Raw genomic sequence first — 24,400 nt, forward strand, 5'->3', positions numbered from 1 at the left:
ACAGCAGAATCATGAGAGAAGTCACCCCAGTAATGATGAAAAAACATCATTCTTGCTTGGAACGAGTGTTTACTTTGGTTACTTAATGGAACTTAAGTAAGACAATTTAAGAAATCGACTTACCTTAAGGCTCTTGTGGCACATAGTGACACATAATGTCACTTTTGGCTCTCCACAAGACCACTTAAGACACGAACATTTTTCCTGATGCAGTTGCCTCGGGGTATGTTACGGAGCCTGACGTTGCCAGTAAATAGGCTGGGGAGTTACCAGATCTCGACGGTGATTGAAAAGGGCTGTGGATCGGTGAACGATCTTCGAACAAACGCTGAGAGTCGGAGGACGTAGCGGGGGAAGGGGAAGGAGTCCGCCGAGTCAACCAGGACCATTCCTTCGGCACCCAAACAGAGCCTATCAGCTCTCCTCCGGCGCCATCGCTCACTCGAGTCAAAGTGCGCCGTGAGGGTTGGAACATTTCAGCGAGCTCGTCTACCGAGCGATCCGCAAAAGGATCTAAGGGATAACGGCCGTAGGCGCGTTCTCTTGCTAGATCGGTCGGCGAGTACCCGACGCGAGTTGCTACGCCATCGATGATACCGAATCGCTCTTTGAACTTTCGCATCCATGAGCGCCCACAGTGGAAATAACGCTCAGGGTTTGTTCCTCGGAGCCCCTCGTCTTGCGCAAACAAGGTCGCCCGGTTCTTGATCATCTTGTCTGTAAGCAGGAAGTCGTTATCTCTGCATGTAGTGAGCCAGGCTTCCATTAGACGGTCAACCTCACGGAACCTGATGGCTCTGAGGCAACTTCAGCGTCATGTAGCTCTACCAAGAAAGGTGCCCACCGAGGTCGTGCGAACGTAAAGCCTGGTTGATGTTGTGATTTCAACCACTGATCCTTTTTAGCAAGGACCCTGGTGACCATTGACTTGTGTACACCGAATTGATCTGCAATCTGCTGGTGGGTGATACCGGGATTTGCAACGTATATCTCGCAGACCACCTTTTTGTCCGCAGCATAGAACGGCCTGCGGGTGAGGATGGATTCCCCCGGAGGCCGTCTTCGTTTGGCTTCCGCTCTTCTGATTTTGATTAGTTGCTTGACAGACAACATCTGGGGATCGAAAGACGGAGTATCGGACTGAAAGACGGACATGCTAATGGGTACACGTTGCGGAATCAGCATACGCCAGTACTTGCATGCTTGGATGATTGATACGTGCGCTGTTCATCCGTACTACGTAAGCAGTGTTGAATGAGCCATCTAATGTATGCGAGACCCTCATGCGACACGCACTAGTTCTTGAACGTATCAACCGCCGTTCGCACCAAGATCTGCCCCCGGAGAGTTGTCACGGGCCCGGTCACTACGCAAAGTGACCCCTCGTTGGTAACTTGAGGGCCGAAAGAGCCTTCAGATATGTTATGGTATCCAGGAACACACGGATATGGAGAACTCCTCAGTGAACAGCCGTCAATGTCAATAAGAAACAAGGGTACTGTCTCCCCGATTCGGGATCAGAGGAAGAACACGATCATGTGATGTAAGTATGTCGATCCCCGCCGCGAGTCTACTCAGACCATATGGCATCGAGGAGATGCGCGGCAGACGTGGTACTAAGTAGTGCACACCAGGCAGCGTCTCTACCCTATGACCATGGGGTAGCGGACGCGGCGAAATAGCCTATGGCTTAGGGCCAGCTGATGCCGGCCGACGTGACCTGTGGGCGCTATACCCGCTGCTCAGATGGGCGTAGGCGGCGATGCCTACGCTCTGGCAGCAGCGATCGCCTCTTGCGCTGCATCGGCTGTGGGCGCTCTACCCGCTGCTCAGATGGGCGTAGGCAGCATTGCCTGAGGTCCGGCGGCAGCTATCGCCTCTTTGTCATGCAGGACCAGGGTAACAGATTCGACAGCGACGTGTCCGTACTTCAATGGGCCAAATGAGCGAGATTCATGGAGCGTGCATACTGTGCATAGGCGGGTCTCCGCTTATGGATGGGATTACTGCCAATTGGTTTAGTTAGCAATTCTACAGTGTATTCTGTCTTCAATGTGTCACTTCAATGTATATGACGCTATGCTAATTGAAGAGGCGGATGTCCAATGCATCTGCTTACCTATCCGCCAATGTTGTTTACTTTGACGTATGGGCGGGACTCGGATACAGTGAGAGCAAAATTATTCAAGCGACATCAAGTGCGGTACAAGTAAAGGGCGATAAAGCGGCGGATGCAGAGCTGTGAGCGATACGGAGCAAGTTAGTAAAGTACATTGAAGAGCGACTGTAAGTTTTTTTTTTGAATCCCTTTATTGTCCGCGAGGGCCGAGCCCTATGTAGACAAAGCTCTAGCAGTACGTAGTTAATGCGCGTGTGTGCTATCAGTATCAGGCTTAGCATGTGCTCGTCGCCGAGGCTAGAGCGAGTGTATCATCAGGAAAAAACATTCTGTCTTAAGTGGTCTTGTGGAGAGCAATAAGTGTCATTAAGTGTCATTATGTGCCACAAGTGCTTAAGGTAAGTCGATTTCTTCATTTGTCTTAATTAAGTTCCATTAAGTAACCAAAGTAAACACTCATTCCAAGCAAGAATAATGTTTTTTCATCCTTACTGGGGTAACTTCTCTCATGATTCTGCTGTGTTTGTGCATATGCTGTCATAACAGGCATCCCAGATGCAAAAATGTTGCCCAAAATAATCTGCCATTTCCCAGAATTGAACCCCTGACCTGCTACACTAATTTCTCACACTCTCAGCACAAACTTCTGACCACTACACCATAGGTCCCTGTGCTTGTTCCCTTGCACAATAACCTATATTGACTATCTTTCCGGACTTAGAGAAATCTGCAATTGCTGCCCCCTGTTAGCCCAGCCCCTGTGCATCCCTGGGCTCTCAGACTGGCCTCATTTCTTCTTGGCACTATCTGTTGCCTTGCAGACCTTGTGTAGACTCACAATTTGCTCAAGGCCAGGCTTCTTGTCTCACTTTGTATGCTTAAATGTTCTTTTTCTGTCTTTCACCCTTAACAGGCCAAATATGTCCAAATCCTTGACAATATGACTTTGACCACATTGAGCAATCTGACACCTCATCATGCATATTTATTAGTTAAGAGGTCATTTGCCAACTAATGTGTACTTATGCATCTTAATCTGTAGTACTGAAGTTGCATATCCTCCAACTTGGGGAAAAGACAAATTTCTCAAAGGTGCTATAGTTCACTTCAGCGGTCTTCATGCACATAGTGCACTTAATTGAGGAACACAAGTTATGAAAGATTGAATAAGATTAGGTGCTCTTCATTCAAGACTGCTGAAGTTAGAAGTGTTTTTCCTGACGATGTACAGTAAGGCAGAGATGGGTAAGGATGTGGGGCGCGTTTACGGTGATTGGCAGTCAGAGCGATGGTCAAGATGTGGTCACGTACAGAGGCGACTGTAAGTAAAGTACATTGATGAGCGATTGTAAGTGCATGGAAGAGCGACAGTAAGTAAAGGACATCGAAGAGTGACAATGAGCGACGTCTAAGGCAAGGACATGGAAGAGGGCGACGGTAGGTACATTAGTACATTAGAAGGGGGCCCGTACTCTGGCCCAATACGCAGCCTCCGCAGGAGAGCTTGCGAAGTTTGCCGCTGGCTCGAGGAACGGGTGCGGCCAACCCGCCCATTTGACCCAGTAGTGGGTGGTGCCATCCACCATAACATCATGGCCAGTGATGGATTCAAACTCGTATTGATCCTCACCATTGATCGTCATCACGGGCCCTTGCCAATCCTCAGGCGGCCCGTCGTCAAAGAGCGTGCTTTCCACGGACCACGGTATATTGGCCTGATAGAATGTGAGTGTACAGGCGAGACCCATAGACAGAAGCGTACCTTGGGGCGCGTAACTAAACGTGTAGCCTTGAATCCAATGGCCGTTTGCCAGCTGCTCCTGTTAAACAGTAAAGAAATATGCAATGCCAAAATGAAAAGCAACTCACGCGAAATTGTCGAGGCTTCCGACGGCGAAGCGACATCACGCGTTCCAGGCTAGCTCCTTGCGCAATACGGGCGGCGAGGTCGGGATCGATAGCGGCTGGGGGCGGACGCTCGACAACAAGAGGCGGAGGCGGGGTCACGTTGCGTCGAGACAACCGCCGTTGTCGTTGCTGGGCACATCAGGAAAAACACTTCTAACTTCAGCAGTCTTGAATGAAGAACACCTGATCTTATTCAATCTTTCACAACTTGTGTTCCTCAATTAAGTGCACCATGTGCATGAAGACTGCTGAAGTTAACTATAGTATCTTTGAGAAATTTGTCTTGTCCCCAAGTTGGAAGATATGCAACTTTAGTTCTACAGATTAAGACACATAAGTACACATTAGTTGGCAAATGACCTCTTAACTAAAAAATATGCATGATGAGATGTCAGATTGCTCAATATGAAGACTTCACCAAGATTTCACCTGACAAGTTAACACATACTATATCTGGCAACAGTAATGGGGTACAAATAAAGATCATTTGTTTTTCCCTGGGATTATGAGTATATTACCCTACTTACAACAGATGCTGTGGTCAAAGTCATATTGTCAGGGATTTGGACATATTTGACCTGTTAAGGTTGAGAGACAGCAAAAGAACACTTAAGCATGCAAAGTGAGACAAGAAGCCTGCCCTTGAGCAAATTATGAGTCTACACAAGGTCTGCAAGGCAACAGATAGTGCCAAGAAGAAATGAGGCCAGTCTGAGAGCCCAGGGATGCACAGGGGCTGGGCTAACAGGGGGCAGCAATTGCAGATGGCCCACTGGGATGGATCTGTGCTGGGCGGCGAAGGTCGGCCTCCAGATTGGCAAGGAGGGGTCGGAGGGAGGCTGGGACACGGTCATTTCCGGAGAGGTGGTACATCGACATCGAAAGCCGGACGAGAACGGGTTGGATGTCGAACTCAGCCGGGGGATGGTGGAACTGCACCGCTAGATGGTGGTTCGCGATGTAGCCATACTGAACGGAGGGAAGGAGGTCAATGGAAGGAGGCCAGCCACGGGAAGAGACGTACGAAGTCAATCACGAGGGCGCGGGCCCACGACGCCCAGCGATACATCGTGTTGGTATCGGGAAACTGGGGCGGACGGATTTGTATCTCCTCCGCCGTATACATCTCGAACGCGGAGACGAGGCGGACGAGGGAGCCTATTCAGCGGACTTTCACGTTATTAACGGTACAGCCGAGATGCATTTCCGCCGTCATTAACGGAAACCCGACGTCGGCCGACGGAATGAGTCTGGAGGTTGCAAACCCACCGGCCGGTGCCGGAGGTGCCCTTTTTTAGCGGACCGGCCGGTCTTGTTTTGAACGGATCGGCCGACAATGGGGAGCACCCAGAGGTGTCACTAACAAGGGGCCTGTGTTCACCCATATGCTTATAAACAAACCGGCCGGTGATTGCACATATGGTTGTAAATGGACCGGCCGGAGATTGGCAACCACATTTATAACACTCCAGCCAGATTTCATCCCTGTGTTTGGAAATGGTCCGGCTGGAATGCATCCCTATGGTTTCAAATGGTCCGGCCGAAGGTCATATACCTTTGTTTATGATGTACCGGCCGAAGGTAATATATCTAAATTAATAACACACCGGCCGGAGGTGATATACCTACATTGAGAAAGAACTGGCCGGTCATAATGTACCCACACACAAAACAAACCGGCCGGCCATGACATAGTTTCACTACACATTGACCAGCCAGGCATAGCATGCCTATATTAGAAATGAACCGGCCGGCCATATGGAGCCTGAATATCAATTGCTCCCACCATCCTGGAAAACATATTCATTGATGCACTGAGTTTTCTGGACCATTAATGCACTGGACCCAGGTTTTTTGGGCTTTGAATACATTTTTAGCATCCCCATAGATGCTCCCAATTTTCCAGGCACATGCAAACCATTCCAGAGCTTTAGAATCATCAAAATTGAGCTTTCTGGGCTGAAAATAGACCAAAACCAGCCTTTCTGGGCTGGAAATGCATCAGAACACATTTATTGAGCCTCCCAATCCACATTTACAACAGCTCTGAGCCTTATACATCAGGTCCGAGTATTTTACACAATCGCCGAGATTCCACAAAGTCCCGGCGCCGCAGGTGCACCAAGTCTCGGCGCCGCAGGTGCACCAAGCCTCGGCGCCGCACATTCGGCGCCGCACATTCGGTGCCGCACATTCGGCGCTGCACATTCGGCGCCGCACCAAGCTTCGGCGCCGCACTAATTAAGCGCCGAGAAACATCGCTCGGCGCCGAGGGGTGCACTTGCTTCGGCGCCGAGACTTGGTGCATCTGCGGCGCCGGGACTTGGTACTACCTCGGCGCCGAGTTGTGCTAAAACTGAGGAATAATGGTGTTTCTAACAATGATCACAAAAAGATTACTGATGTTTGTTACACCAATGACCTTTTGTAGCTCATCTTATAGGGAATGTTAGGTTCATTAGGAAATCTCCTAATGACACTACAAAGGTTTGTATGTGGTTACTTATAAAAAGTGATGTTTGTGTCTCATTGTGTAGGGAATGGTCTGTTGATAAGTAAATCTTCTATTGACACTTCAAGGATTTCCAATGGTCAGGCCGGTACAGCTGCTTTTCTTGTCTGGCTGGTAAGTAAACTTACTGATGACACTACAGTATGTTGTATTCAATTTGTACATTTGTAGATCATCTTATAGGAAATATTAGGTTCATTAGTAAATCTTCTAATGACATCACAAGGGTTTGTATGTGGTTACTTATAAAAAGTGAGGTTTATATCTCATTGTGTAGGGAATAGTCTATTGATAAGTAAATCTTCTATTGACACTTCAAGGATTTTCAATGCTTAGGCCAGTACAGCAGCTTTTCTTGTTCAGCCAGTAAGTAAGCTTATTGATAGCACTACACATATTTGTATCTCATCTTGTGGGGAACATTAGGTTGATAAGCAACTATTATGATGAGACTACAAGGATGTGTACATCTCATGCTGTTGTTATTGTACACTAGACAGAACACTACATTACAAATGTGTAGTACTATGACAACTTCTGGCTGATCTAGCGCCCACACTAAAGTTGGTAGCACTTACAGCTTGGAAGATTAAGCTATGCGATTTGGCATATGTGCTGCTGGCTGTATGAACATACATTATAGCCACTAACCTAATGTGGGCAAAGAATACTGCCATGGTGAGGAGAGTAAGAAGGGAGCAGGGACATGCACAATTAGTGATATGTCTCTGAAGTGATAAGTTGTTGCCTTTATGTACAACGTTCGTGCCAACATGTGTCCAGATGAACAAGTACATTCATCAAGTCATGTATGGATGGGTTGCTGATACATGTTTCATTTATCCTCATACATTCTGCTATGATCATGATGTCCACACCCTACATATATATCTATATGTAGAAACCAATCCCAGATGAATATGAGACATTCTATAGAATTAACACATGTGGTCCTAGGTACATTGCTCTGCTACAGCCTACATTTGGAACTCACTGACTTTTCTGTAAATGCTAGACAGTTCAACCTTGATGCAGGGTTGTAACTATGATGTATTCTTTTGTGATAATCAACCTCTTGTTCCTACAGTGTTCCTTTGTCTTAATTTCATTATGTACTAATTAAATACAACACACTGTAGTGTCATTAGTGAGTTTACTTACCAGCCAGACAAGAAAAGCAGCTGTACCGGCCTGACCATTGGAAATCCTTGAAGTGTCAATAGAAGATTTACTTATCAACAGACCATTCCCTACACAATGAGACACAAACATCACTTTTTATAAGTAACCACATACAAACCTTTGTAGTGTCATTAGGAGATTTCCTAATGAACCTAACATTCCCTATAAGATGAGCTACAAAAGGTCATTGGTGTAACAAACATCAGTAATCTTTTTGTGATCATTGTTAGAAACACCATTATTCCTCAGTTTTAGCACAACTCGGCGCCGAGGTAGTACCAAGTCCCGGCGCCGCAGATGCACCAAGTCTCGGCGCCGAAGCAAGTGCACCCCTCGGCGCCGAGCGATGTTTCTCGGCGCTTAATTAGTGCGGCGCCGAAGCTTGGTGCGGCGCCGAATGTGCAGCGCCGAATGTGCGGCACCGAATGTGCGGCGCCGAATGTGCGGCGCCGAGGCTTGGTGCACCTGCGGCGCCGAGACTTGGTGCACCTGCGGCGCCGGGACTTTGTGGAATCTCGGCGATTGTGTAAAATACTCGGACCTGATGTATAAGGCTCAGAGCTGTTGTAAATGTGGATTGGGAGGCTCAATAAATGTGTTCTGATGCATTTCCAGCCCAGAAAGGCTGGTTTTGGTCTATTTTCAGCCCAGAAAGCTCAATTTTGATGATTCTAAAGCTCTGGAATGGTTTGCATGTGCCTGGAAAATTGGGAGCATCTATGGGGATGCTAAAAATGTATTCAAAGCCCAAAAAACCTGGGTCCAGTGCATTAATGGTCCAGAAAACTCAGTGCATCAATGAATATGTTTTCCAGGATGGTGGGAGCAATTGATATTCAGGCTCCATATGGCCGGCCGGTTCATTTCTAATATAGGCATGCTATGCCTGGCTGGTCAATGTGTAGTGAAACTATGTCATGGCCGGCCGGTTTGTTTTGTGTGTGGGTACATTATGACCGGCCAGTTCTTTCTCAATGTAGGTATATCACCTCCGGCCGGTGTGTTATTAATTTAGATATATTACCTTCGGCCGGTACATCATAAACAAAGGTATATGACCTTCGGCCGGACCATTTGAAACCATAGGGATGCATTCCAGCCGGACCATTTCCAAACACAGGGATGAAATCTGGCTGGAGTGTTATAAATGTGGTTGCCAATCTCCGGCCGGTCCATTTACAACCATATGTGCAATCACCGGCCGGTTTGTTTATAAGCATATGGGTGAACACAGGCCCCTTGTTAGTGACACCTCTGGGTGCTCCCCATTATCGGCCGATCCGTTCAAAACAAGACCGGCCGGTCCACTAAAAAAAGGGCACCTCCGGCACCGGCCGGTGGGTTTGCAACCTCCAGACTCATTCCGTCGGCCGACATCGGGTTTCCGTTAATGACGGCGGAAATGCATCTCGGCTGTACCGTTAATAACGTGAAAGTCCGCTGATATATGTGGACGAGGACGGCGGAGAGGTCCGCGGCAGCAGCGGCGTCGAGGTACGGAGGGGCGGACATGGTGGGTGAGGTGACGGAGGGAAGAGAGCGTCAGCACGGAGAAGATAAGGGAGGACGGAGGGAGGCCAAGGCACGAGGATCGAACAGGCGCTGACCAAGGGTGGCTGAGGAGCGGTGGCTACAGGCAGCGGGGAGGAACATCGCGTTAGCGCCGGCCAGGAATAGCGACGGGAGGAGCGGCACGGACGCGAGAATCAGGGGACGTTCATGCTAGGAGGAGGGCGGGAAGGGGACTGACCGGGGACGGTCAGTATCTGAGGTCGGGGCAGGTGTGGGCGGGGCCCACGGGCTGAGGCCGGAACCGCCGGAAGATGGAGAATCAGAGAAGGCCGGGGACGTTAGCTGGGAGACAAAGATCGGGCCGCGGCAACAGGACTGGAACGGGACGTCTTACGAGGTGATTCGAACGCGGCACAAGTCAGATCTATTGAACTCCGCAAGCTGTTACATGCCAGGACATACGGGTACCGGAGGGAACAAACTGGACGGAGGAAGATGCTACTCGTAAGGGTTCAGTCACGGATTAATTCCAACGGGGGAGGGATGTCTCGCGCGTCACATATGTCCTCTAGACGGCCCGAGATGGAGACTACTTCGCGCATCACGGACAGCTGGTCGATCCGGGCCTCAGCCAGGCCGCGGTGGAGGTGGCCAAGCTCGAGGCGGAGGACATCCAAGGAACGGTCCGTCGCGGCAAGGACGCGATCCCAGTTGTCGGTGTGGGCATGGCCCACGGTCTACGCACGGAATCGACAACATACGAACGCGTCAGGGCGAGAAATGGGACGGCAATACGGCGCAAGGCATCTCCGAGAAGTACGGACTTGGGGAACACAACACGAACGGGCCAAATACATTCCAACTAAGCCAAGCACACGGTTACAGAAGGTGCTACGGACGACTACATGGGGTCAGTTCAGCGAAGGGCTTGCGTTACGAACGTTCCCTCCGTCCCCGTTCCTTCCGGACCCTCCAGCCTCTCGGTCAGCAGCAGCATCAGCAACGCTACGCGTGAAGCCCATGGGGCGTGGATTAAGAGACATCGAACCCCTAGACGTGGCGAAGACTAAACGACGAGGAATTCCGGAATAATCGTCCGGAAGGTACAGCCCGTGTGACAGCTGGTCTTGAATACCTTGGACCGCGGCGGAGAGCGTGGCTAGCCCACCATCGAGCTGGTCAAGGGCGTCGGTGGTCGAACACTGGGCATCACTAAGAGCTTCCAGCTGGTTGGTGACGACGTCCCATCCGACGGAAGAAGCGCGCTGGTTCGATAAAGCGAGTGGACTGCTGCGATAGGAAATGGCTGGGAGTGGAGCACCTTCCTCAGCAATGCTCTGCTCGGCGAGGACGCGGTTAGGCGACCAGGCGATGACGGGGTATGGCTCGGGAAGAGACGACGCGTGCTCGGAAGGAAGGGTTGCGAAGATGGTGTCGAGGTACACTATCAGGGCGTGCACGGATGGTGTCTGGCGGACGGAAGGGAGAGAGATATCCCCGGAGGCTACGGCGATGCTACGAGACTCGAACAGCATGCGCTGGAGTACAGTCAGCGTGGGAGACGACGAGCCCTAGGAAAAGGACACACCAATAGCCAACGGCTTCCATGGGCCCAGGCCAGCCAGGCAGTCGGATCGTGGGGGAGGAGACGGGGTTCCAGGTCGCGTTCGTGTCGAAGGAGCTCGAGGAGACGGTAGAAGCGGACGACGTAGGGGGATTGCCCAGGGAGTGACATGGTGGGCGGAGACGGTGAGGGAAGGAGGCTGGGGCTTCACTGACCAACCGGAAGGAAGGGGGAGTAGGGGAGAGAACGGGGAGAGTCGGGAAGGTTTGAGGGCGTGGGAAGTCGGGAGGGGAAGGACATGGCGTGCTGGCGCGAGGGGGGGGGACTTACTTACCACCACCACTTCGAGAGCGGACGGTTAGAGGCAACTCCTGCGAACTAGGACAGCTCTGTTTTCTTAGCGGCGTATAAATCTCTCTCTCTCTCTTGCGGATCTGCGGCGACAGCGGCGAGCGTGCGTATAGCGAACTCTGCGTATTTGCGTGTCTTTGCGGGAACAGCGGTTCCATCGTTCAGCGGAACGAACATCGGGCAGCGTAGCCTAACCACTTCCCTTCCCCCCTTCCTTCCGTGACTGCTAATAGTTACGTCAACATCGTCCGACAACGAAACCCGTCGTTTCTACCGACTATCGACCCCTGCTCCCTGCCACCTCATACGGCCCTGGGAGACTCGCAACCTACACATCGGTCGAACCGCGGAGGGAGGAGAGGCGGAGGGGAGGATCATTATACGATGGAGGAGGAGGGGGTCGGGCTTCTTCCGCGGCGGCTTGCTCCTTCTGAAGCTGGTCCGGGGACCAAGGGATGGTCGCGTATAGGAGCGGCGCCTCGTTCTGCTCGGAGCGGAGGTTGAGGAACACGCGGTCCAGGTGCTCGATAAGCTCACAGACCTCGGGGATACCGGACGGAAGGGGGATGCGGGCGTCGCCGTGAGCAGTCGCTAGAGCGTAGGACTCGAAGAGCATCCGCTGGGGCAAGGCAGACGGGTCAGGAGGGACGAGGAGAACGACGGAAGGTGACGAACCACGAGCCAGCGAGCACCATGGGCCCAGGCAAGCCAGGCAGTGGCGTGCTCCACGTCGAACCGGGGCTCGAACGTTCCTTCGCACCGGAGAACCTCGATTAGACGGAGGTAGCGAGCGGAGTGCGACGAAGTGGTGGGGTTCGGGGGCTGCGCCATCGGTATGGGAAAGAAGGCGTGAGCGGGAGGAGAGGGAAGAGTGGGGGCAGACCCGGAGGGAAGGAGGAAGGGGCACGTGAGCTCGGCTGAAGGAGGATAAGTAGCGGGTCGGAGGGAGCGGGGGAGGACACGTAGGACCCACTCTCGGACGCGGACTAGGACTCGGACTTGGAGGCTCTCAACTCGGGCAGACGGCTCGGAAGGAACCCTCTATATTTCGCTCTCGTATAGACTTGTCTTCTCGACGATACACTTGTCCCATACACCTAATATCACTACCCATCCTTGACTAAAAATCTACCCTTCCTCCTTACCCTGTACGGAGGGAGCCGAACTCAACAGCACACAGCGGCAATGGTGGAATCGTCCGGCGAAGAAGAAACGCCCCTTCCAAAGGGCGCAAAGGGTAAGGCCCCGGCAAATGCAAGGCAGCGCGTCGCCCAGAAGACCAGCGGCCCCCAGAAGTCGAAGAAGTCGCTCCCCGTGGCGTACAAGTCGCCCCATGAGAAGATGCAGCCCGACTCGCTGATTGATGCGGTGAGTGTCTCAGTTGCTCAATGTCGCACTTGTTGACATATCCATTTAGGTCGTTCAATGTGATCACTGCCGGCAGAACAACAGAGACTGCCAGTACAAGGTCAGCAGGACCGGTTCGCTGCCTGGGCGTTGCGAGGGATGCGCGAAGCAGCAGACCGCCTGCAGCCTCGCCCCGCGCTATGTCAATGGGCAATCGCTCAGAAACACCAGTGCTGGGCAAATGGCGCAGAAGTGGCGTGACTGGGCCAGGGCGCGGAAGGCGGCGGATCTCCCGGTTCCGGAACTGGCGATCCTCCACGATGGACCCCAGGGCGCGGAGGACTGGGTCGTTGACCTTGAGACCTGGGACGGCAAGACTGCCACCGTGGCGAAGCATCTGCAGGACTGGGTCGCCTATCGCACCAAAATGCGGCTGGCCGGGCGCCACATCAAGGCCTTCAAGGCCAAGGACTTCATCGACTTGACCGTCGAGAAGCAGGATGGCGCGGAGCCGCCTGTCTTTGACTTGACAGGTGAGGCCCAGGAACCGACGGAGCCGCCCGTCGATCCCAAGGACAACGACGTGGAGATGTTGGATCCCGGCGAGGGTGGTGAAGCAAACCCAAATCAGGCGGACGCGAAGGAAGGAGCGGATGGGAGGGAAGCAGCGGGGCTGACGGAAGGAGCGGGGCTGACGGAAGGAGCGGGTCCGACGGAAGGAGCGGGGCTGATGGAAGGAGCGGGTCCGATGGAAGGAGCGGGGCTCACCAAAGGAGCGGGTCCAGCCGAAGGAGCAGGGCTCACCGAAGGAGCGGGTCCGACCAAAGGAGCGCGGCCCACGGAAGCAGCGGGGCCCACGGAAGCAGCGGGGCCCACGGAAGGAGCGGGACCAACCGAAGCAGCGCCGGTCGAAGGAGCGGGCGGCAAGGTGGCCACTCCAGCCAAAGAAGCGGCACCTGGGGCCGGGCCGGTGGGCAAGGAAGTGGACTCCGTGGGCGAGGTCCCGATGGACCTGGACAAGCCTGACCAGGTACGCTGATCCCGCTCTTTGTGCACTGTCAGCTAACGACCTTTTGCCCAAGTTCCCCGGGTTCCAGGCACTCAACGAGCGCGAGGGCAGCGGAAGCGGCGTGCACGACGCTGAAGACCGGCGCAGTGCAGAGAGCGACAACCAGCTGGGGTCCACCACCTTGGACCCGAAGATGAAGTGGAAGGAAGCGTACGTTATCCTCGTCCAACTGCTCAGGGCAGAGAAGAAGGATCGCGACGCGCTCGCCGCTCGCGTCGAAGTGCTCGAGCAGGCCAACGCCGCTCTTCAGCAGCGGGCCGTCAACGCTGAAGAGGACCTCAACTCGGCGATGAGCGGGCTTGCGGAGTTGGACGAGGTAGTCGAGGGAGTCAAGGAAAGACTCGACGCCTATTCCACTAGGGTGGATGGGCAGGTCCGGCGAGTCGAGCGGCGGCTCGACGCTCATTCCACCGGGTTGGGGGCGCTCACCTCGGAACAGGAGGGTATGCGCAAGTACCTCAACACCCTCAGCACGCTCAAGGAGCGAATGTCCGTGATGTCGGAGTCGTTCAAGACTTCGATGGAGGCAACGGTGAGGCGGGCTGAGGAGATTGATGAGCGCGCCCAGGAGCGGATGCGCGCGTTGGAGACCATGGTGCAGCAACAACGGCGGCACCCCACCATGGTCGAGCAAGAATGGCTGCAGATCCCCGTGCAGGAGCGCGCGACGCGGGTCCATAGGTACCTGCCAGAAAGCCTGGCGCCGCGAATCCAACCGCCTACGAGGCCGGCGGGGACGCTTGTTCGACCTCCCCTCTCCCTTGCGCCGTTGAACTTCAACCCGGCCACGCCTCTTCCGCGCAAGACCCGTACGCCGACTGGTCCGCCGATACCCGGTCCGTCAACGGCTGGTCCAAGCCGCCCATCAGACGTTGGCAAGAGCCCGTTTGAGCCGTCTTCTGAGGACGAAGAGGACGACGAGGATCAGCTGGCGCGAGGTGAAGCAATGGACGAGTCTGACTAAGTCCCGCACGTAAACAGCATGTATTAATCGGCATAGTGTAGTAATGACAATTGTGTACATGATCCGCTCACTTCCGTTTCCCATAAACCAAGTTGAATGTTCGCTGCTGTTCTCGCTTACCGCTCAGGCGTTTTGATGCTCTGAGTGAGCCTGTCTCAACCTGAGGGGCCGCCAACGCTGGAGGGACGGCTGTGGCATGAGGCGCAGCATGGCCCGCTTGTATTGGCGGGCCCGCTTGTGTGGATGGACCCGCTTGTGTAGATGGGCCCGCTTGTGTGGATGGGCCCGCTCGGGAACTGCTCCATTGCAGAGCGTCATCATTGGCGGCACCTGAATCCGCTTCTTTACCGGTGTCCGCTTGTTCTGTCGGTATGTCCCGCTTGTTGCCTGCCTCAATCTCCGGAATGATGCACCGTCTCTTTGACTGACCAGCTCCCTCGCTGCTATCCACCTCGCTCCGCCTCTTGCCATGGGAGGCGGCTTCCCCCGCATGCTGCGGTGCTCGTGGCAAGCTATTGGCGATGGCCCCCGCTTGTTGCGTCTGCGACTGACTAGGCACTGTTTCGCCCAACTGTCCCAATGGTCTTGGCCTAAACGTAGGCAGGGGTTGAAGAACCAGCGGGGGGCGCTTCGGCAGCGATTGCAGAACCAAAGGCGGGCGCAACTTGACCAATGGACGGTCAGGGGCGGCAGTTGGGGCCGACGAACGGCTCGGTCCAGTGGAAGACAACACTGGGACATGCGCGACCGGAAGAAGCGGCGTCGGAGGGGCCTTAAACATAGTGGCTGGAAGCGAGGGAGGCTCATCCAGAACAAGCGGGCCATCGGGTGCGATCAGGTTGTGGCCTGGAGTAGGTGAGCGAGACTCCTCTGTGTTGGCTGACCACACAGTGGGCGGGATGTCGTCAATGATAATGAGCTCGCTGATGGAACCGATTGAGCGAAGAAGCGTCTCCCGCACATCGTTGAAATCCAGAGCGGTGTTTTGTACATAGATGGGGATATGAGCCGGAGGTGGGTCATCTGGATCATTGGTGAACTGGCCATTATCCAGGTCTCGCAATGCAAGGCCGACACCAAGTAGCACCTGCTCGACCCGCCGGTAGATGGCGTAGTTGTGGCGCTTCCAGGGTTCGGTCACGAGGAACTCGATAAGCGGTGACAGACCGTCTGCGGCAGCATGGGCGGATTCAGGAAGAGACGGGGATGTCCACCCCCAGGACGCCCAAGGCACGCCGGGAATAGGCGGAGGCATGGCGCCAGAGATTGACGTTCCCTCCCTTGCTCGGATATATTCTGCAGCAACGTCTCGGTACCGTTTGTCGCCACATAGAGATGCCACAAACAGTCCGCGGGCGCGTCCGCGACTGACATTTTTGGGTGACTTGTCGGCAAACTCGTCTCGCCTGTCAAGGGCATGCTGGACCAGCATATTTGAAGTCTCCATAACCGGCCCCGCACTCCACCTGCCGCTGTCATCGTCGTCGGTGGACAATTGTTCGGGTACAGGGCTCTCATCCTCGCCACTGGACACTCCAGCAAGTCCAGGCGAGGGAAGGAATAAAGGCACCTCCTCCTCTGACTCGTCCTCCGACACCGCCTTCTGCTTGCCACGAGATTTGGCAGACTTGTCCTTCTTGCCGCGGTTTCGCTTGCGAGGAGGCTTTGAACCTGCTTTCATTAGACAGCCGTTTTGGTGATAGATGAATCCACACACCCTTCTTGGTGCTACCCTCTGCAGCCGCTTCTTCTGCCGCACCCGCCTGTTCGGATGCCCTCCTCCTCTTTGCTTCCCGAGCTGGCGCTGTTACGGACGCGGTGGAACGCATCAAGTCCGCGTACACCACTACGTACAAAATGGTATTCAAGAATCGCGACCCGCACGTCTTCTGTGCACGTACATAATTATCATTAGTATTTAGTGTTCTAACCCTCATGTAATTATCTAAGACGCGCGCTCGCGACCGACTCGCGCGCGCTTGCCTAATAGAGACGCACTTCTACTTGCTCCTCAACCACTTCGTCCGTGTGCGACTAACCGCGCCGTCCGAACCGGGAGCTCCTTCCAAGGTCGAAGTGCGCTCCTCGCGCGCTGACCGACTGCGTGTGCTACTCACCGCGCAACGGAGCAGCCCCTCGCCAGCTCCTTAAGTCGAGCTCCTCGCCGGCTTAGCGCGTCGCGCTCCTCGCCGACTCGCCTCCCGGGCTCCTCGCCTCGGGCACGACTCTCTCGTCGGCTCCTCGCCGACGCACGACTAACACGACTCACTAGGCTCCTCGCCTATCACGTATCACGACCACCTCTGGCGCCTCGTCAGCTCACGACTTATAAGGCTCGACCGCAGGGCGGTCACCAACGCTCGAGGCTGCCAGGTAGCCCGTTCCCCTCTTGCGAGTTGACGATACTACCGTCTCTCACATTGGTGGACACTCAGGGGAGCGGTCCACTACCTGGCACCATCTGCTAACAACGGTATGGCTGGGCGGGCTCCGGGAGTTGGTACTTCCTTCCTCGGAGACGCATCTCGACCCTCGCGTCCGCCTTCAGCAGTTCCGTCAGGCTCCACGACGCCATTCACGCACATGTCGGCCTACGTGGAGGACACCGAGGACGCGGGTAATCCCAACCCGTCTCTCAGGACAAGTAAGTCTTCCAACTTCTCCACCCCCTCCTCAAGGATGAGCGATCCCGGTCGGTCCTCCCCCGCGACAGCTCCAGTTGTCCTGCGGGACTCGTCACCGCTCATCCCGGCTCCGGACGATCTCCCTCCTCGTGTCAATCTTGGCCCTGTATCCCTCCACGATGTGAGAGGTACCTCGCTCGTGGAATCTCCTCGGCCCCGCCCCGCAGACACTAGCTCTCAGACCGCGTTGCCGTCGAAGTGGAATTTTCATCATTCACCGTCGGCGACGTCCGCTTTGCCTTCTGGGCCCCGAACCAACCTGTTCTTTCCTTCGTTTGCGAGCGAAGTCGCTCCTCTCGATTACAACGCGCCTCCTTTCGCCGCATCCACCCCTTGGCGTCCCAGCGCCCCGCCCCCTCTGCCCGAGGTGGGTCCCACACCCCTCTCGGCGGCGGAAGTTAGGAAGGCCGCCAAAGAAGCTGTCGACAAATCCCATCTCAAGGACTTGTTGGATGAATCAGGTCACTTCTACGTGCACCTGCGCAAGCCCGCCGAAGCTGAAGCTCTCTTCAACGACCTCAATGCACCCGACGCGATGGGCAAATTTGGCACGCTGTTCGAAGAAGCGAACGCGTTTGTCGGAGACGACCTCGCTAATTCTGACGTCCGCAACACGGCCGAAGTGGAGGACAAAGAGTCACGGTTCCACTTGACCGCTAGAGCGATGAGGCGGGTCGACTATGTCGTCGAAGGCTTGGAGACCTTGGTCGCCTCCATGCTAAAGTTGGAAGGGGGTTCCCGTCGGTGGAAAGCCGACCACGCCGACTCCTTGCTCGAAGCTCTTCAAGGATCCGCGTCGAGAGGTCTACTCTCCGACGCGTTCCGAGTCCTCCAGTACCGAGCGGCCAAAGCCCTTACCTTGATTCATCAACGTCGCGCCCTCCATCTTGGGCAACTCTACCCGAGCTCAATCAGGTCGACGGACTCGGATTTCAGTTTGCACGTCAAGGACTCGAACTCCAAAAGGGTCGTAATCGATAAATGGCTGCAACACCCCGACGTCTTTCATAACCTGACGCCGGAATATCAGGCTGTAGTACTCCGTCGACTGGGCAAGACTAAGGGACTCGATCCCGACCTGGCGAATAAGCAAGTACCTCCTGAACTCCGATTTCGAGTACTCCCGGCTTCCTTGCTTGTCACTCCCGTCACGCATGGGGCTTCGGTTTCCATGAATGAGAGCATGGCTCAACATTCGCGTGCTTCCTCCATGGATCGTGTCGAATTGGAACTGACTCGGCCCGTCCCGAGCGTCCCTTCCGAACCTTCTCCTCCCCTCAAGCCGGAGGAAAGTGTTCGATTGCCTCCCACGGTGGACAGTCGTCGACGGTTCACCCACCGTTCGAGTCATGCTAACCCGGATTTCACCTTGCCCTCCAACGAAGACGGAAACCGGCGGAAGGTTCAGTTCCAAGAGGACGGGGCCTCTCGTCCCCTCGATAATTCCTCTCCAGCTCCTCCAGTCGAGCGTCGAGCCTCAGCTATCGGGGCTAGGAGTCACTCTCGCGCCCTTCCGGAATCGGCAGCGGCTCAGGCTGTCCGCGACGCCGTCTTCCCTGCCGGACGTCCTGTCTCTATGTCGCTTTCTCAATTCCGGGCAGTACCTGCTCCGGTCCCTCAACACGATACCCCTCCTCACCTGGCCCAGGGCCTGCATTACGACCAAATTCGTCAATCCAAAGGCGCCTCGGGCGAAAAGGTGTTCGTTTACGAAGCTCGCCCTACCGGTTACTCGGCGCAAGGGGTTTACCAACCCCACGCGCCCAGTTTTCCGAAGTCCAAAGAGCAGAACCATCGCGACGACGAGTCAATTCACAGCACTCGTTCCAGCCGAGCCGACCGTCCTGGGAAAGGTCCTCCTTTCGGCGGCCCTCCGGGCGGTCCTCCCGGGGGAGGAGACCCTCCGGGAGGCGGAGGCGGCGGAAACGGCAATGATGGACCTAACCAGAACGATCGCGACGACGGAAACGACGGCAGGAACTCGGGGGGCGACCGATATCCGGACGGATACCCTGGCGGCCCTCCAGGAGGCGGACCTCCCTACGGTGGATCCAGCTCCGCTCAAGCCTCACCGGATAACCGACCCACGATCATCATCCAGCAATTGCCTGCTCTGAGAGAATCCGGAATCCGTCTGGATCAGAAAATATCGCGAGACTCTATACCCGAGTGGAATGGGAGCCGGAAGACTATTCTCATCTATCTGCACAAGATGAACAACCTCGCTCGGAAAAACGACTCGGTGGCCAGAGACCTCGGCGCCGCCGCACCTGATCGATTCACGGGTCGTGCTGAACGATGGTGGCAACTTCTCGATTACGAAACGCAGAAGCTCTACTCGTCGGGTTGGTGGAGTCTGTACGAAGGTATCAAAGTTCAGTTCTTCACCCACAAGTTCCTAGTCGCTCTGCGCACACAATACGACGGCCAACGTTTCCGTCAGCCAGGACACGAGAAGGAATTCCCCATGGATTTCGTAGATCGACGACTCCTTTACCACCGCCACATTGCGGGTACCCCGGAGCGACCAGTCGATGAGATACTGGCCGTCATGCAGAACGCCCCGCCTACCTGGTCCACCGTGCTCACGCTGGATTCGATCCTCACCATCGCGGCTCTCATGGCGAAAGTGGCCGATAAGACAGATGAGCTTATCGCATTCGCTTCCATGGCCCCGGCGCGAACGTCTCAGTACGAGCAGTTGCTCCACCTTCCCTCCACCAAGACCGAATCGCGCTCTTCCTTTACGCCTCGGCGGGCCTATGCCGCCGACGGGCTATCAGGAGGAGTCGTTTTCGAATCCCGTGAGGACGACGAATCCGGAGATGAACAACCGTCAGCGAACGAGGAAACCGTTCCTGACGGAGAATCGGATAGCAATGCCAGGGAAGCTCTGGCTCTCGAAGCGCAACCCCGAAAGTTCCCTTCTCGGACTGCGAAGAGCTTCGCGCGTAAACCTCCAGCAGCCGGGTACAAGTTCCCTCGAAGCGATTCGGTCAAAAGCAAGAGACCGCCGCCGGGTGATTGTCGAGTCTGTGGCAGTCCTTATCATTGGGACAGGGACTGTCCGCACTGGAACGAATATGACATCGGGCGTAGGGCCCTCCTCATTGGTAACGAGTTCGACTGCAACGAAGACGAAAATCAGGAGTATGACCGTGCTTTCGTCGCTTACATCTGTAGTAGTATGAGCAATGCTAGATTGTCGAGCGCGTTGGAGGCGGACGTCCGCCGGGCTGAAGGAGAGTATATCCAAGCGTCCCTACAGATGCGAAAGCCATCGAGTGTGCTATGCGAGGACGTCGACGAACTACCGTCGCGTCCCTCGTTTGCACTACCTCACGACCACCCTCACATCCTCGAGGAAATACGGAAACCCGATTCCAACTCAGGCGTGTCCTTAGTTGATGCCTTAGCCGAGGCCCTAAGCGTGGACGGTTCTACACACTATGCCAGTACTCAGGCTCACGATCGGTTCGTCAGGACTGCAGCGGCAGTGGATGAGGGCACCATCCCTGCTGCCCAGCCTTCCTTACCTATCGCCGACCCTCTGGTCGTTCCATTAGCCAGGATCCGGGATCCTCCTCCAGGACACTCTACAGTGGGAGTAGCAGCTCTGTCATTCCAACTTCGGTTGGGTAGCCTCGCGCATCCTGCAGTCATTTGCCGCGCAGACTCTGGGGCGGACATCTCCTTAGTCTCCCAAGAGTACCTGGAATCTCTCCCGGAGGCGTCTCGACCTAAAATCAAGCAAGGGCTTAGAATGAATCTATACCAATTGACGGGAGGGTTCCGTATCTCAGGTTACGTCCAGACTCAAATCTACGTCGAGTCGGAGCAAGGCCACGTTCTGAAAATGACGGCGGAATGCTACGTCGTACCAGGGATGACCGCACCTCTCTTACTAGGCGAGGACTTCCACGTAAATTACGAGTTGAGCGTCACCCGCAGCGTCACGGACGGTTCCGCCATTCGTGTAGGAGAAACTGGATATACTATCCCAGCCTCCTCGTCAGTACGGAAAGATAGGCCTAGCCTTAAAGTGATGGTGAGGGCAGCCGACTCAAAGTTTGTTCGGGCCAAGACACACCGTCGTCGACGCGCAGATCGTCATCGGGAGATCACGAAGACCCTTCGTCCCTCCGCTCTCGCTGCGCAAGATGTGCGAATAGCACCGCACTCTTGCCGACCGGTTCCCCTTCGAGTCCCACTAGGAGACAGAGAACAATGGTTCATTGAAAAGACAGTACTGGGTCAGTCCGACGGAACCTTCCTTCTGACCACTCCCACTCTCCTGGACACCAAGCATCTCTACGTCTCCGTGACCAATCCCACCGATCGTCCGCACATTATTCGCGAAGGAGAAGTGTTAGGCCTTTTGCATTCCCCGTCGGACTACTTCGCGTCAGCCACTCCCGAACTCCTTGCTCACGCTTCCTCCGTCAAAACCATGATCCAGGACGCGGCGGAGCAACAAGCACCGACAGCTGAATCTTCCACGAAAGCAGACGACACGGATGATCAATGGGGCCCTAAAACAGCAGAAGTCCCGGATCCCGAAACCTACCCGTCCAGTGAGCTCGAGAACATGCTCGACATCGGTCCCGAATGGCCCGCCGCTCAGAAGGACCACCTGCTACGGATGTTGCGAGCTAACCAAGCGGCTTTCGCTTTCGACGGACGGCTGGGACAGAATCCTACGGAGGTAGAGATCAAGACGCACCCCGATGCGAAGCCTATATCACTGCCCATGTATACCGCGTCACCCGCCAAACGAGAAGTCATAGACACACAACATGAGGCATGGTTGAATCTCGACGTCATCGAGCCGTCCAATAGCCCGTGGGGGGCTCCCGTTCTGATAGCCTACAGAAATGGGAAACCCAGGTTATGTGTCGACTACCGCCGTCTGAACGCGATCACCGTACCAGACGAATTTCCTATTCCTAGGCAAAGCGAAATACTGCAAGCTCTCTCGGGGGCCCAAGTGCTCACCTCATTGGACGCCCTATCCGGTTTCACGCAGCTACTGGTAGCTGAAAACGATCGGGAAAAGACGGCCTTTCGTACTCATCGCGGGTTATTCCAATTCAAACGCTTGCCCTTCGGATTGCGCAACGGTCCGTCGGCCTTCCAGAGGGTCATGCAAGGAGTGCTCGCCCCCTATCTCTGGCTTTTCACACTGGTGTACATCGACGATATCGTCGTGTACTCTCGGTCGTGGGATGAGCACGTCGGTCACTTGGACAAGGTCCTCAAGGCAGTTATTGCGTCAGGAATCACACTCTCCCCCCCTAAATGTCACTTTGGGTATACCTCAATCCTCCTACTGGGTCAGAAGGTATCGCGGCTGGGGTTTTCGACGCATCAGGAGAAAGTCCGCGCAGTAATGGAACTGGCCCGTCCAAAGCGAGTTTCGGATTTGCAGACCTTCCTGGGAATGACGGTCTATTTCTCAGCGTACATTCCGTATTACTCCTTCATCGTCTCCCCTCTGTTCGAGCTGCTCAAGAAGGACCACAAGTGGGACTGGACCGCCGAGTGTGAAGTGGCCTGGCAGCGTGCGAAGGATACTTTACAAACCGCACCTGTCTTGGCTCATGCAATAGCCGGACTACCCTACCGCCTGTATACGGACGCTTCTGATATCGCGTTAGGAGCCTGCCTCCAGCAAGTCCAACCCATTCGAGTCGCGGACCTTAAGGGGACCAGGGCCTACGACCGCCTAGCCAAAGCATTTTCCGAGGGCGCTCCCGCTCCGAGCTTAATCACTCGAGTATCCCAGAAGTTCGACGACAAACCTCCTCCCGCGGAATGGGCTCGCACATTTGACGATACTACCGTCCATGTCGAGCGCGTAATCGCATATTGGAGTCGATCATGCAAACCCGCAGAGCGCAATTATTCCGCGACTGAACGAGAAGCACTAGCCGCTAAAGATGGTTTGGTCCGGTTCCAACCTTTCATCGAGGGGGAACAAGTTACACTGGTCACGGATCACGCCGCTCTTCAATGGGCTCGCACGTACGAAAACACGAACCGACGACTAGCCGCGTGGGGGGCAGTATTCGCCGCCTACTTGCCTAATCTTGACATTGTTCATAGAGCGGGTCGAGTACACTCAAACGTCGATCCTTTGTCACGACTCCCGCGAGAACCCCCGGCCCACGATTCGCCAGTCATTGATCTTTCAATCCCAATCATCACGGACCAAGTCAAGCCGGCAGCCGCGGAAGTAGCCGCTGAACGATCGCCAGCCGTCAAGATGGCCGCTGCGGCCGCTATTATCAACAACTGGGAAGACATTCTGGACGCATCCCCGGCGTCGACACCCTTCTGCAACCAAACGCACGATGACTCCGGCCTCAGCGTGGGGGGCGCGTACCAAGAGGAGTCTCAGAGCATGATCGAATTACCGATCTGCTCAAGTGAAAACTCTGACGCTGATCACCTAGTCAACGTGAACGCGGGAGAAGGACCTCCCCGTATCACCCTGGACAAGTCAGCAGTCCCAGTATCGACAAGATTCAAAGGACAACGTCGCCCTCAAGTCTTCGCAAAACGAACGCGCCCGAAATCGTCGCCAACCAGCACTCTGATTCCAGAACCAGTCCATCACGAGGAACACGATGTCCGCGATCCCTACGAGCCGAAAGACGACCTATCAACTCCCACGGCTCTCATCGAACTCAGCAAGGAGTATCGCAACAAGTTCGTGGAAGGATACGCGGAGGACGAATTCTTCAAGACTAAGTGGAAAAGGGCATCGGAACCAGGATTGGAAAAGTTCGCCGGACAGTGTTTCTTCACGGACTCTTCGGGTCTGCTCTACATGCGAACCGGTTCGGATCCTGCCCGACTCTGCGTCCCCCGGAAGGAAGTCTTCCCTCTTATTGCTCGTCTACACGACTCTCCATACGAATCGGCCCACGAAGGTCCCGCGAAGCTCGCTCTACGTATCAACTCTAGGTTCTTCTGGCCAACTCTACGAAAGGATGTAAGGGACTACGCTATGTCGTGTGACATCTGCCAGAAGACCAAAGTCGACCGTAGGGCAAAGGCCGGACTACTTCGCCCTAACCCGGTGCCCGACAGACCTTTCGAGTGGATTTCCTTCGACCTCATCACCGGACTACCCAATTCCGACGGTTACGACGCGGCGTTCGTGGTTGTGGACCGCTGCTCGAA

General features: G+C 54.9%; 6 protein-coding genes across 6 annotated transcripts; 2 read left to right on the forward strand and 4 right to left on the reverse strand.

Annotated features, from left to right (window-relative positions):
- Positions 1 to 3,573: 3,573 nt before the first annotated feature.
- On the reverse strand, positions 3,574 to 5,153 carry C8Q71DRAFT_910160 (uncharacterized protein; the record flags this gene model as incomplete). Its single annotated transcript, XM_047929074.1, has 4 exons — positions 3,574 to 3,834; positions 3,882 to 3,895; positions 4,774 to 4,996; positions 5,052 to 5,153. The coding sequence occupies 4 exons, from the start codon at positions 5,151 to 5,153 to the stop codon at positions 3,574 to 3,576; spliced, it is 600 nt and encodes a 199-aa protein (XP_047775588.1).
- Positions 5,154 to 10,068: 4,915 nt separating this feature from the next.
- On the reverse strand, positions 10,069 to 11,017 carry C8Q71DRAFT_777616 (uncharacterized protein; the record flags this gene model as incomplete). The annotated part of the gene is made up of 2 exons (XM_047924721.1): positions 10,822 to 11,017; positions 10,069 to 10,771 (listed from the first exon to the last, which is right to left on the reverse strand). Coding segments are annotated over exons 1-2 (769 nt in total), but the record flags the coding sequence as incomplete, so codon positions are not given.
- A 459-nt stretch (positions 11,018 to 11,476) lies between these two features.
- On the reverse strand, positions 11,477 to 11,997 carry C8Q71DRAFT_910162 (uncharacterized protein; the record flags this gene model as incomplete). The annotated part of the gene is made up of 2 exons (XM_047929075.1): positions 11,824 to 11,997; positions 11,477 to 11,767 (listed from the first exon to the last, which is right to left on the reverse strand). The coding sequence occupies exons 1-2, from the start codon at positions 11,977 to 11,979 to the stop codon at positions 11,477 to 11,479; spliced, it is 447 nt and encodes a 148-aa protein (XP_047775590.1). The 5' UTR covers positions 11,980 to 11,997.
- Positions 11,998 to 12,307: 310 nt separating this feature from the next.
- Positions 12,308 to 14,528, forward strand: C8Q71DRAFT_879766 (uncharacterized protein; the record flags this gene model as incomplete). Its single annotated transcript, XM_047928464.1, has 3 exons — positions 12,308 to 12,516; positions 12,566 to 13,525; positions 13,578 to 14,528. The coding sequence occupies exons 1-3, from the start codon at positions 12,334 to 12,336 to the stop codon at positions 14,526 to 14,528; spliced, it is 2,094 nt and encodes a 697-aa protein (XP_047775591.1). The 5' UTR covers positions 12,308 to 12,333.
- Positions 14,529 to 14,595: 67 nt separating this feature from the next.
- C8Q71DRAFT_861054 (uncharacterized protein) lies at positions 14,596 to 16,357 on the reverse strand (the record flags this gene model as incomplete). Its single annotated transcript, XM_047927859.1, has 2 exons — positions 14,596 to 16,199; positions 16,246 to 16,357. 2 exons carry the CDS (start codon positions 16,355 to 16,357, stop codon positions 14,596 to 14,598), a joined length of 1,716 nt encoding a protein of 571 aa, XP_047775592.1.
- A 646-nt stretch (positions 16,358 to 17,003) lies between these two features.
- On the forward strand, positions 17,004 to 18,274 carry C8Q71DRAFT_726318 (uncharacterized protein; the record flags this gene model as incomplete). The annotated part of the gene is made up of 3 exons (XM_047921756.1): positions 17,004 to 17,172; positions 17,242 to 18,015; positions 18,243 to 18,274. The coding sequence occupies 3 exons, from the start codon at positions 17,004 to 17,006 to the stop codon at positions 18,272 to 18,274; spliced, it is 975 nt and encodes a 324-aa protein (XP_047775593.1).
- Between the last annotated feature and the right edge of the window lie 6,126 nt (positions 18,275 to 24,400).

This window comes from Rhodofomes roseus (assembly GCF_022264815.1).
Source record: "Rhodofomes roseus strain CIRM-BRFM 1785 chromosome Unknown C8Q71scaffold_21, whole genome shotgun sequence".
Lineage (NCBI taxonomy): Eukaryota > Fungi > Basidiomycota > Agaricomycetes > Polyporales > Fomitopsidaceae > Rhodofomes > Rhodofomes roseus.